This window comes from Colius striatus, chromosome 14, assembly GCF_028858725.1.
Source record: "Colius striatus isolate bColStr4 chromosome 14, bColStr4.1.hap1, whole genome shotgun sequence".
Taxonomy (NCBI): domain Eukaryota; kingdom Metazoa; phylum Chordata; class Aves; order Coliiformes; family Coliidae; genus Colius; species Colius striatus.
Window position 1 is genome coordinate 13,163,572 of NC_084772.1, and position 13,378 is coordinate 13,176,949.

At 44.9% G+C, this 13,378-nt stretch overlaps 1 protein-coding gene across 2 annotated transcripts in view; it reads right to left on the bottom strand.

Annotated features, from left to right (window-relative positions):
* Positions 1-13,378, bottom strand: part of WTIP (WT1 interacting protein) — an 81,754-nt gene that overhangs the window by 22,737 nt on the left and 45,639 nt on the right. The window contains exon 3 of one of the 2 annotated variants that reach the window (XR_009819746.1): positions 2,703-2,774. Coding sequence is in view for 1 of the 2 variants with exons in the window: in XM_062007710.1 (XP_061863694.1) it covers positions 2,707-2,774 (68 nt within the window). In the remaining variant the exon portion in view is untranslated. The remainder of the gene's footprint in view (positions 1-2,702; positions 2,775-13,378) is intronic. The other variant, XM_062007710.1, reaches the window with a different exon arrangement.

Below are 13,378 nucleotides of genomic sequence, written 5' to 3' on the forward strand. Positions count from 1 at the left end.
ATTTTCTCAAGCTGCTCTGCTTTCCAATTTCTACTATGTCTGTGTCGTACTTGAAATAACCTGGTCCCTCACCTACAGGAGAACGTAATTCTCCTGATCAGTCCTCAGGCAAACAAAAGCCAAGCAAGGGAAAGGGCACCAACAGGAGACAGTATTTTCATAGCAGGAATACAATTACAACGTAGGTAGATCGCCTCCATTTACCTCCTCAAACGAAAATTATATTTTCCTTATGCTCTGACCTAGGAATGAGACCAGGATGTGATCTGCTCTGCTTCTGACTGCATTTACTGGCCAGAAAGAGGCTGCAGCAAGCTAAGAGGAAAATTTCCCTGCACAAGAACAGTCAAAGGTAGGAGCATGTACTCACACAGCCGCTGTAGGACAGAGGGGAGGCTGGCAGGGAGGGAGAGGGCAGGTCTGTGAAAAACCTGTGGGTTCAGGGCTATGGGACAACTCCACAGGCTGTTAGAATGCACAGCAGCTCCTACAGCTCTGCTGGCACTCTCCTGGCCAGCAAAGCTTGCACGGCAGTGTTCAGAGAACACAGCACAAGACTGGCCTAATTCAGCCTCCAGCAATTTTATGGTGTCTTAAACACAAACACTGTCTGCCCTCCCAGTCTGTACCTTCCCTGACACCCCACTACCACACTGTCAGCAGTGAATCCACAAATAAAGCTGCACTAAGACTTGGAATGACGGTAGACTAAAATTCTCAGTTATACAGAAAAAGCATTTGGCTATCTGTCTTGGACAGAAAACATCTTTCTAGAGAAGGCTGAGATTTCCAAATGGTTAAAAGGAAGACCTGGGAATATGAAATAGTTTCCCTTTTAATTACTACTTTGTACTCTTTTCCTCCAACGTTGAGAAAAGCTTTGAGCCTTCTCTGTCCACAGAACTCTAAAACATGTAAAGTTGTTTTATTTTATTATGAGGGAAACAAGACAATTCCCAGTATTTTTGCTATGGTGTTTGCTCAGTGGAAGCTGATGGAATAAGTTTCTGAGAAGCCACTGGCTTAACATGGCTTAACATGGACATCAGAATTTGATTCCTTTGCTGACTTAAACAGCAGTGGGTCCTTTGGTCTGCTTCTCTTCCATCCCTCTGTGGTACCAGGAGTCTGGTAAGACACACCTGTGGGAGATTTGGGCTTTAAATCTGTGCCTTTGATGTCCCAAAAGCTCCCTAACTTGCAGAAAGTTTATTCCTGTCAGGACCTTAGCTTCAGTTTTCTTGGGAAAATGACTGCAAATATCTCCTTTTCAGAAGCCTGCTACTGAACATGTCTAAGAATTAAAGTAGTTTCACCCTCCATCGCTTGAAAACTAAATGATCTTCAAAAGATTGAGATTTTTAGATTTAAAATTCTCATGTTTAGGCTGAAATTACAGGCTAATAACAACAATCATGTCATTAAGTCTGGATGAAAGGTTTTGATCATGGGGAAAGTACATTCCAACAGAGTTCAAAATAAAAATCTCAAAGGTTTGAGTCCCTCCATATCTCACACTGCACCTCTTCTCCCTCTCCCCCTGCTTCTGCAGAAACACAGGAAAGAACTGGAAAAAGCAAGGGAGAAAAAATAACTTTTTATCCAAAATGCAAGCAAAACACTAACATGTTTAAATTATGACAAACTTATTTTCTACACAAAACACAACTTGCACTTTTCAACAGGCTTCAGCTGTTGTCAAGAAAAAAGGTGCAATATCTGAAGGAAATACAGTTTGTATTTTAGGAATTGCCCTGATTTTTACAGCTTGCACTGATGAGAAATGCATTTGTGTGCTCTGAACTACCAGTAACCTTTTTGTGGTAGAAGATACTTTGAATAATTCCTTTGCAAAAAGCTTAGCCATAGATTCATTAGAAATGGAAAGTCATTCTGGAAGACTCAAGCTTCTAAATGAATGATATTTCAATAAACAAAGGTGGTATAAATTCAACATACCAATTCTCCAATTTGTCATCCTCTAAGCTAAAATATCTTTCCTCTCTAATTCCAACTCCCAGCCATGCTGTCCTCTTAATTATAAATGATCTGCCACTTATCAAATCACTCTCTGCGTACTGCACAATCTTCACCCTTAATTGCACAAATATTTTATTTTTGGAACAACACAGCTCAGCAACAAGCTTCATTTTTCTTTTCATGACTCAGTCCCTATTAAAGTAAAACATTTATAAAAGCTCTGGGCGCATGGAGAGAAAATTAGTTGCTCCTCCGTGGCTAACAGTTTTTAGCTAATCACAATGCAGCCCCACATTGCTCTGAGCAGAGCTGTGATTAAAACTGTGCCTGCAACAAAGCAACATTGTACACAGCGATGACGTGCTCCAGTCAAAAACATCTCCCCTCTTGTTATGATTGGTATTCCCCAGATGTTTGACTTTGAGCTCTAGCTTGGCAGGCAAGGCTTCATGGCTGCAATTCAAGTCCCAAGCTTGAGCAGCTACAGTGTTTATTCTCATAATTTACACTTTTCGATGGCTTATGGACAGTTATGTACTTGGTTTCATAGCCATCACTTCAAACTAAGGGCCTGATCCTGCCTTCAAGAAGTTAGTAGTAAATGCTTTCCAATTTCTGAACTGGCAAGAGGCCCCAGATGATGAAGACATCTCTCAAAGCAAACTGGCCAACACACAAGAGCAATCTGGTTTAAGAACAATAAAAAATGCCTGAAATCTTACTTACTAGGAAGTCTTCTTCACAGTACACCTTGCCATTGACATTGTAGAATGCTTTACCTCGTAGTCTTCTCCCTGTTAAAACACAGTCCCATCAGAACATTGTGCTGTGCCCCCAGAGCCCGTCCAGTCAGGCCAAGGGAGAGGTCCCCGCGCTGTGCCGCCTCAAGGCCACTCCAACCCTCTCCTCCCCGGCAGGCCACAGACAGGGCTGACAGCCGCGCTCTCCGCTCTGCCAGCATATCCCTTATCAACTAGATGTTACTTTTAAGTGCAGATTATGGAACACAGACGATATCAGTTCCTGGAAAATTTAAAATCTGAACAAAGAATGATTATTCTGGGGGAAAAAGCTAACTCATAAATTGAGCAGTATCCTTAGCGGGTGAAATCACAGCAGGCAATACACTCACTGCAATCAACATCAGCAACGTGTTTATCTCCAAAGGACCAAACAAGGGATTATTGCATATGGATTTTCCTGTTCCCTTTAAAAATATTAATACATTAATCAATGCCACAGCAGCTACAACCACAGCCCCCTGTCACCCTAAAACAGTACAAGGTACGTCTGATGGAAAGAAAGGCAGAAAAATCAGACTGAGAACAAGAGATTTCATTTTCGGTGTTGAACATCTGCCATTTCATTAGTGCTGTGCAACTCTCTTGACAAAGCCCGTGGTAACTAATGGCTCCCTTTACAGCTGAGAGATGCACAACAGACTCTAGGGAGTCCCAACAAAAAAAGATTCAAACCAGGAATTCAGAAACGACCAAGCTCAACCAGTTTTCAGATACAAGAGATTAGCTCTTTCTTAAGCCAGAGTTGCTCCATTAAAAGTGATGCCATTTTACCAGTGTACAACCAGACAGGGAGAAGGGAAACCACCCTCATCCTGACTCATCTTATTTCCACTCTGTATTTCCCACTGGCCAAAGCTCCCAGACATCTCGGTGCTCTCACAGCCATGTGCAGCCTTGGCACACAGATGGCATGGTGCCTGCTGCAGGCTGCGTACCAGGAGCACAGAGCAAGGAGGAGGACAAGAGGCTCCATACTTACAGGTCAACATATGACCTTTCCCAGGTAAATGTCAAAGCTTTTAGCCCACAGGATAAGCCTGGACATCTCCTCCTGAGGCAGAGTAACTCCACCACAAACGGCGGATCGTTGCGGAGGGTTTCACTGTTAAGGGCCGTCGAGCTGAGCCAGCTGGCCAAGCACACAGGGGCAGGAGTGCTCTCCACGGTTTCCATAAACAATGTTGAGGAAAATATGATTAATTTTCAGTGCCTGAAAGCGTGTTTTACACGTTGCCACTGTGATCTGATCCTGGGAAACAGTGCATGGCACAAAGAAGTTGGGATCTGGGCTGATGCTTTTGGGAAATCACATGCTGCATGTGGTTGTCTGGCGGTTTTACTGTCGTGGCCGAGGGAAATGCTTCTTTTGTGTGCACATTCTTGGGCTGTTGATCTCACGAGCTGCTGTCTCCATACTGCTGGTAGGTGGAGTCAGCTCTTGTTTGTCTTTCCAGCTGCCTGGTAGCACTGGTGGGGACCAGGAACCTGGTGACATGGGCCACGCAGTGAGACTGCCCCATCTCCTCTGAGACTCTTTGGTAAAACTGCTTCATCCTATACAGCATCAAAACACAGTGTGAGGCTGGGACAGCGATCAGGGGTCACGGGGCCTCTCATGACTGATGAAGGAACAGCCATTTCTGTGTCTTTCCTCCTGCTCATCCAAGCTGTTTTTAAACCTCTCCAGTGAAAGGTAAAGTAAATGGAAGGCAGAAAAGGAAAGAGATCAGAATGGCTTTTTAAAAGAGATGTTGGCTCTGCCAGACCTAGCCTTGATACACAACTTGTCTTTAGATGGTGGAATGAAGTGACTGCACCCAGAACAGGGACATGCCTTTCAGAAACACGTGCAAAATCATACATTCCATTTGCCTTCCAGGAGTTTGCTACACAACAGCATCGAATAGAGTCAAACACCAAACCCTGCCAGTGCCTGGGCATCATGTGAAAAAAAATCATGAGGAAAGTGCTGGCAGTTGCAAACAGGGAGATACAAAGCCTAAGGAGACACAGCATTGGAACCTCTGAGCCCCAGGGCAGGGGGTGGAATGCCTGAGATTAGGGTACCTGCCCCCAGCTCCCAAGGTCCTGGAGTAACTCAGGGGCCATCTCTGGGTAGCTGTAACCTACTATTGTAAATCAGGAGAGATTACAAGTGAAAGAACCCTAGTGTTGTGTTGGCCAGCAGAGCCAAAAGCTCGGCCAGCTAAACAGGGCAGTGTCATCCTGCCCACTGGTATGCTGAAACCTGCTGCTTGGCTTTCCTTCCAGTGACTGAGAATAGCCAAGCCTGGGTTACTGTTTGCTTTCATAATACTGAAACAAAAAAGTCAAGAGTTTCTGACAAAACTTGAAGCAACATGCCGATAGCTCATTACAATAATAATGAGCAGTTATAATGAGCAACCTAGTGCAGAGTTCACAAGGACGGGGTTTCATAAACACTGTGCTGCTTTCCTCCTTCTGGATACCCACCTTGGCACGGCTGCCCTGTCAGACCAGTTTGCAGCAGCAGCAGCGAGGAAGAGTCTCTGTTTCACACGTGGCCAAGACAGCAGCAGGTGGGCCAGGAACGTGTGGGGCCACCACAGGCTGAGGCCACTCAGCCTGCAGCCCGCACACAGGCATGGAACACCGTCTTTTACTCCCTGAGTGCTCTTTAGAACCTTATTTTACTGTAGAAATCAAAGCCTATGCACTCGCGGTGTCAACAAACACTTGTTGCAAGTAACTTTTACTTTTCTTGGCTGACATATTTGAGGGGTAGTAAGAGGGTTCCACCACCTCAGGTGGGAGGCAAGGACCTAGCAACTGCTCCAGCAAAGAGTGCAAACTTTCATGTAGATAATCTAGCAGATAATAAACTGCAAGCTAGAAATTACTCTGCCCCGAGGAACCATCACAACTGGTGTTTGCAATCAACATGACAAACAGTAAAAAAAGAAAGCAGACTTTTGGAAGTTTTGGGGTTTTTAAAATCAGGATCCACTCCAAGTTTTTAACATCAGTTTTCACATTTAAGCAGTTTATGAGTCTCTGGTATTTAATTGTGTCTAGCAATTACTTCCTGCACAATTTTTCTCCCCATGTGTTGCAAATTAAAAGGAAAGAAGGAGAAAGCTGTTACTTTAGCAAAAGACTCAGAAGATTCAGCTTACAAAAGGAAAAATGACCCACAGCTGACATTTTGGAGTGTGGTGAAAACACACCATCCAGGAAGCCAAGATGCAGGTATTTCCAACTCTCTTTCAAAAACTGCTCCAGGGCCTCATGAAACAAAATGTGAATCAGACCGGGTTTTACCTTCTTGAGGTGCTCCTAAAGAGCTGTGAAAATGTCTTGTCCCCTTCCTGCTGGCCTGGAAAGCATCTTCAAAGCCTCCTCTCCTGCTGCTGGCAGTGGGGCTTTTGCCTATAGGGAGGTGAGTTTATCAAGTCGTGGCCTTCAGTGGTAGATCTCCAGTCTCACAAGGGATGATGCAACCATGTTGGGGGCTAATTCCCCCTTGCCTTTGTAAGACAAGAGATAGCCATGTCTCACTGTCACAGCGTGGTTATTAGACCTAATTACTGTTTGCAGCCTGCTTTGAAGTTGAAAAGTGCCACGCATTATTATAATATTTTAAGTACTTTGATGATTAAAAACACACAACCATGGGGTAATAATCATGATTTACTAGTATTGTAGCATAAGCAAGTTCATGCGAGAAGCCTGCATTATCTCAGGGTCTGATGCTACTTAAAAACAAACAGCTCCCCTCTGACATAATGGGAATGCTGCAGCCTCAGCCTTGCCTCCCAGATAGCATCCTCACACTACTAGTGTGCAGAAAAAAAATACAGCCATGGACCTCCTCCCCATCACGATTGTGATCTCTCACACGGTATTTTAGATCTATCTGCGTCTTCTAGTAACTTCTTGCAGGAAAGTTTTGGCATTAGAGGGAACAAAGTATGAGATGACTAATAACATCATTGCTATTTCTAGCATTACAGCTGTGTGAAACAACAGGCTTGTATTCTAGTCAGAAAATGTAATTAAAACCTCCCTATATAGAGAGTAGTCAGAGACCAGCTCTACTTATAACTGCTAGAGGTAGGTTCGTTAAAAGCTTGGACAGCCCAAGAGCTCAAGCCATCACTACAGAATATTATCCAAGAACCTGCCATTCCTGTTGGCTGGCGACACGCCTGGGTAGGCATGACCACACACAAGCACAGACCGCGGCTCTGCCACCAGCTCCCCTCCAGGGCACAGCTCTCTAGCAGCCCCTGTGCCTGCAGTGGGCAAGGTGTGGGCTGTGACAGGGCCTGGGGTTGGCTCTGGCCACCTGCCACAACACTGGGGGCTTGCTGAGCCCTCCGACACAGCCACACACTGCTCCTGCCATGAACCTGCAAGCTCCTGGCTTGTCTCATGGCAGCAACAAGTACACAGCATCCCCCTTTAACAGCTCTTTCTGGAGGTAAAAAGACTAAGGTATTGCTTCTTTCATTGGGATTTCTTCCCCTTATTTTATAATTTAACAGTTCTAAGTCTGAACAGGACACTTAGGGAGAAACTCTGCACCCTGAAAGCTTTGGTTCATGACTTGTGCAGCTTTCTGAGCATGACAGCCCCTGGCTTTTCATGCTTGATGATCAAAGAACTCTGTGTATCTGTTTTAGTTAGCAATGTTAAAGATGGACCTAATTGCTTGTGAACTGTTTCAGATGCCATCTCTGCAATGACTGATGTGACACCAGCACCACTGCTGTCTTGTGTTAGCACCTTAAACGACAGTCTCTCAAAGCATTCCTACTAAAGCAACATGTGAACACATACATAGCATTAACACACAACATTTGCACAAGTATCTCTCAGCTACCGTAACAGGGAACAAAAATTGCCAGTATTGCCCCAAAGCTCAGTACCAGTGAGAGCAGACACAAAGTGACTTGGGTGACCTGCATAGAGGATGAGGGAAAAGTTGTGGATGTGGTCTTCCCAGACTTCAGTTAAGATTCTTCAACACAGTCTCCCACAGCATCCTCCTGGAGAAACTGTCTGCCCCTTGCTTGGTGGAAAACTAGCTGATGGAACTAGCTGATGGCTGGACCCAAGAGTGGTGGTGAATGGAGTTGAACCTAGTTGACACCCAGTCACCGGTAATGGTCCCCACAGCTCACTGTTGGGGTCAGTTCTATTTAACATTTTTATTAGCATCTTTATTTTATCAGTGATCAGGATGACAGGATCAAGTGTGTCCTCAGTAAGTTTGCAGATGACACTAAGCTGGGTGGGTGCATAGACATGCTTGAGTGCTGGAAGGCTCTTCAGAGGGACCTGGACAGGCTGCAGTAAGGCCAAGTGTTGGCCCTGAACTTTGGGGATATATGGCTGGAAAGCTGTCCAGAAGAAAAGGACTTGAGAGTGTTGACTGACAGCTGTCTATGAGCCAGCAGTGTGCCCAGAACGCCAAGAAGGCCAGTGGCATCCTGACTTGGATCACAAATAGTGTGACCAGCAAGACCAGGCAAGTGATTATCCCCCTGTACTCAGCTCTAGTGAGGCCACAGCTTGGGTGCTGTGTTCAGTTCTGGGCTTCTCAGTGCAAGAGAGACACGGAGGTGCTGCAGTGTGTCCAGAGACAGGTGATGAAGCTGGTGAAGGATCTAGAGAACACATCTTATGAGGAGAGGCTGAGGGAACTGGGGTTGTTTAGTCTGGAGAAGACTGAGGGGAGACATGATCACTCTCTACAACTCCCTGAAAAGAGGTTGTAGTGAGGTGGGGGTTGGTCTCTTCTCCCCAATAAGGAATGAGAGGACAAAGAGGAAGTGGCATCAAGTTGCACCAGGAGAGGTTTAGATTGGAGATTAGGAAAAACTTCTTCACAGAAAGGGTTGTTAAACACTGGCCCAGGCTGCCCAGGGAGGTGGTTGAATCACCATCCCTTGGAGATATTTAAAAACTGTGTAGCTGAGGTGCTGAGGGACATGGTTTAGTGGTGAGTTTGGCAATGTGAGGTTAGTGGTTGGACTCAATGATCTTGAAGGTCTTTTCCAACTGAAACAACTCCATGATTCTATGATTTTGCAAAAGCCCCTGGCATAGGTCTGGGGCTGCTCTAACCCAAAGCCTGTCTGTGGTGAGCATGCACAGGCTGCCTACACACAGCTGACAGCTCCCAGCTGCATTTTACACACCTCTATGTCTCCCGCGGCCTGGGACAGAGCCCATCGTCGAGCCCGTGCAAGGGCCGTTAGTGCCCAAACCACCTCCCTATGGCCAGGGACACCATCCTGACAGCACAGGGGACCATGATGGGGACCACTAGCCACAATCTCAAATGCTGGCACAGACATTACAGCTTTTATTGCTGTGCTACTCTCTGAAAGGCACCTGTGTCCTAAGTACATGTTTTAAGCTGTAGGGTCTATCAGACCTCCAGAATGCAATCTGTATTCTGCAAACACCAGGCTGGACAGCTACTGTTTCTGAGAAGTGGAAGCTAACCTTTAAGTCACCAGGTGACACCAAGAGCTGACACTTCAAGTGAAACACCAAGTTTTACAAACATGGAATAAATAACAGAGTATCTGTAATCACGATGCACCTCTGCTACCTCCTCTACTTAGTCACCTCAAGAAAAAATGAAGAATTTCACCCAGGTAAGAGGAATTTTTTAACCATGAATTTCACTTGGCAAGAAGAATTAAAGATGTGCCAAAAAAAACCAAAAGCTTCCAATATTTTTTCTTTATCATCATTTCATTACTCACATGTGAGTTGGGCCTGCAGTCCTCCTTCCCTCTCCTCTGGCTTATGACTGCTAATTTGCACAGAGATTTTCTTTACATAGGGTTTCTGTCATGCCACCCACGTGAGAACAGGGAGCACTGAGGCTGCTTTAGCCTCTGCATAACTGTTAATTCAATTTTTCCCCTCCTTCTCCTACAGGGGATTCATACAAAGCCACCGAGCACCCTGAGCACAGCCTCTTAATGACGGGGTCCTGTGTTTGAGACATGGCCTCGGTCGTGGGTGCCGGGGCAGTGTGAGATCTTCCTGACGGGAAGGGGCTGCAAGAAGGACTGTACTCCAGCCCCTGGGCTTGGAGAAACTTCCATCCCCCACTGCCACTGCCCTGTCCTCTCCTCACAATGCTCAATTGCTCAGGCTTTGTGAAAGGAGGGGTGACTTTCTAGGGCTTTCAGGGTTTTTAAGATAGAGAAAAAAAAAAAAAAATCAATGCCAGATTCCTTTGAATACAAGATACTGCATGTTGGCAGAAGCCACTTTTCACAGACTCCAGCCGTTTGAAATCTGAAACACTAAAAAGTGGCTACTGTGGATGTGCTGTATTCTTCTTTTCAAAGCAATCTGGCACACAATTTTGCTCCCCTGTTTCAGGACCCAATCCTGCATTCCTTTCACGCTCAGACTTCCATTGACTTTAAGGAATGCAGGATTGGATCCTAAATGTGTGCTTTGCTCACACAATAGCTCCTCATGGTTACGATCTATTGAGAAAGGCACACTTTAAAAACCATTTGGAATTGGAGGCTCATCCACCAGGCCAGAATGCCTGTAAAGATCTTCCATTATTTCAGGAAAAATGCTCCGTGTGTGAATTACACATACACACACATTTTCCTGGTTTCAAGCTGCAGGCACGGCTTAACTTGAGATGCATCAAAATATTTTGAGCGCTGGCCTGATAGCTCAAAGAAACCACCACGTGTAATTTTAGGTTTTGAAAAAAAGAAAAACTCCAGGGGGAAAAAAAAAAGCCACCGAAGCAAACATGTGAGCAGCTGAATCTTTAGGACAGTTTTTTCAGGGAGCTTTTCTAAAAGCCTCCAAAGGACCTGAACCACATAAGACAAAACAGAGCCTTGCACTGCTATTTTTGAGGATGCTGTATATTGAGTTACGAGGCTATTACGATGCAAATCTCAAATGTACGAGCTTTTTACTTGGCCATAAACACAAAACAGTATACATTGTCCTTTGAGAAGAAAAGGTTTGCTGCTAAAATAGCAGAAGCCCTACGTAAATAACCAACATTCTTTCTGCCTGAGGTCACTGACTTGGCCTATTCAATTGGCTAGTCTGGGATTTGACAATCTAAGCAGGGGAGAGGCCCTTTCCTTTTTTCAAAAGAATGCTGGGATTTTATTTGAAATTTAAACTCTTGCAAACAAAAGGTGGCATCGTATGCTAGAGGCCTATGAAGGTGGAGTACAGGATGTGTATTGTTTTCTCCCTTTACATAGATTCTTTCGGGAAGGAGTATTCAGTGTCTGTGAACAAATTCTAATCAAATATTATCATCAGGTAGGCAGACATAGCAAGATATGAACCAACGTTTTTAAGAGATTAGGAGATTTGCTTTTTAAAATATCAGTGCAGGGAAAGCATGAAAATGATAACTTAAAGTAATTGTTTAAAAACAATAGTTCAAGTTCCTATACTAATTATTATTTGTACGCTAAAAAAAAAAAGAGCTTTTCAGTGCAAATTAACCGTGGTTACAAAGTCAGTACTCATTCTCATTCTCTATCTCAACTTGATCTGTCCTGGAGAGGCAGATGGCAGTTAACCATTTTTCTTCCCAGTTACCGCTGCCCAGCTTTTACTTGGACTCTCACAAAAGTCCACTCTTGTATAATTCGATTATCACTTCCATTTCTGGGCTGCTGTCCAGGCCGTGCACTGCTCCCTGCTCGGTGCCACCTCTGCAGCCCGGGCACAGTGTGCCAGCTCCCGCCGCAGGGACACGCCAGGGACGCACACACCTCCCACCGCCGCCGCCTCTGCTGCGCAGAGCGTGCAGCTGCTGGCAATCCTGGCAGCCTCGCTGAATTCAGCACAACTCATACAAGCTGTAGAGCTGCCCCAAGGTACTGTCTTCACCAGAAAAAGTCTGTCTTTGCTATGCACTCAATAACGTGTGGTATAATCCAGATGAAAACAAGGCAGTTTATCATTTTGACATGTTTGTAGCCCAGGGTAAACTCTAGACTTTCCTCTGCAGTTTACCTTAACCTGCCATGATGTCAAAATGAAAAACTTGATCATCTTCCCTGGGATTTTGCCTTGTGTTAGCTATCATGCCTATGGAGACACCCTTCTCTCCAGAAGGCACACCTTTGCTGCCAAGAACCCTCACATTTCTGCACTGAGGGAGGTAACACGACTTGCTCTGATCACTCTGCAGTGTTCACCAAAGCGAGCAAGCCCAAGACTGGGTGGAGAGGATGTGGAGGGTACATTTCTGCCCCAACCTAGATGCACAACTTAAAGTTTGTCAGTCCCCAGAAGGATTATGCAGATAGTTAGCTAATATCTTTTGTTACCTCGCTGGAAAACCCCACCTTTCTTGGCAGGCTAGCCATAATCTCCATGCCATGTTTACTCCAATGTGGAATTCTCTCTCTCCTTCTCTGTCCTCCTACTCTTTGGTCAGGTTATTTAATCAAAAGGTTACTTAATGCTGCAGGGACAAGAAGATCCCTGACCTCTGGTACTCTGACAAAGTGTTCCTGTGTAGACTGTATTAGAAAGCAGATATTTTCAAGTTTCTATATAATTTGCAGAAGTTAAAATTGGCAGATGTTTCCTTTCTCTCCCAGTTCTGTATTTATTCTATCCCATACCACCCATCAATTTCAGGATTAAGACATAAATTATTTCCATGGAGCTCCAGCAGAAGAACTTAAATTGAAAACTAAGCCAAGTGTGTATTTAAAAATAGAAACACAACAGCCTGCATTGATCTAATAGCTATTTTGGGCCTGTATATTAACATATACTGTAAAATATACTTGTTAGTAAGCTAGCAAGCAAAGACACTAACAGGGAAATGTGAAATAAAGCTCCAAATGTACTTCAGCTAAGATTTTTTTTTTTCAGGGCTGGGTTTAAAAATGCAAGTAAAAAGTGAAGAAAAGGGCAAAGCAACACAGATCACTGGGTAAAAAACAGCAAGCTGGGAGAGAAGTGAGCATAGCTCTTCCCTCAAGGTAGTTTCCACTGTGGGAAGCTTTCATCATATCATCACAGACCCTGGTTGTTATCAGCAAAGAACTGCACTTTTCCAGCTGCTGCCCGTAAGCCAGGACTTAAAAGAGTACTTTTCACACTATCCCAGGGTCCCAGTGCCAGCCCTATGGCAAAATAAAGCCCTCACCAAAGGGCAGCCTGGTCCAGCCTGAGCCTCCCTGTCTGGCAAGACACAGCCTCACTGGCCGCTTCCCACCCAATGCCCCAGGTGCTTCTCCCTTGAGCGCCAGTGAGAACCACCACAGTGACAGCAAGAAGGATCCTTCTTGCACCGTATCCTGTCTCCAGCTCTGACCAAGAGTGGAAGCTCAATGGGAAAGAGCATTACAAACAAGGCTCACACAGGCTAATGTGCTCTCAAGAATAACCTCTCAGCTTTCAGCAGCCAGCTTAAGACCTTCCTGCACTGCAGGTTGCATCATAACTATTATGTTTAATAGCCTCACTGGACCAATCCTTCTTTAATTTGTCTAATTCCTCTATGAGATCATTTATACTTCTGGCACCCACGTTGTCCCTATGGCAGCAAGTTCCACAATTTCATT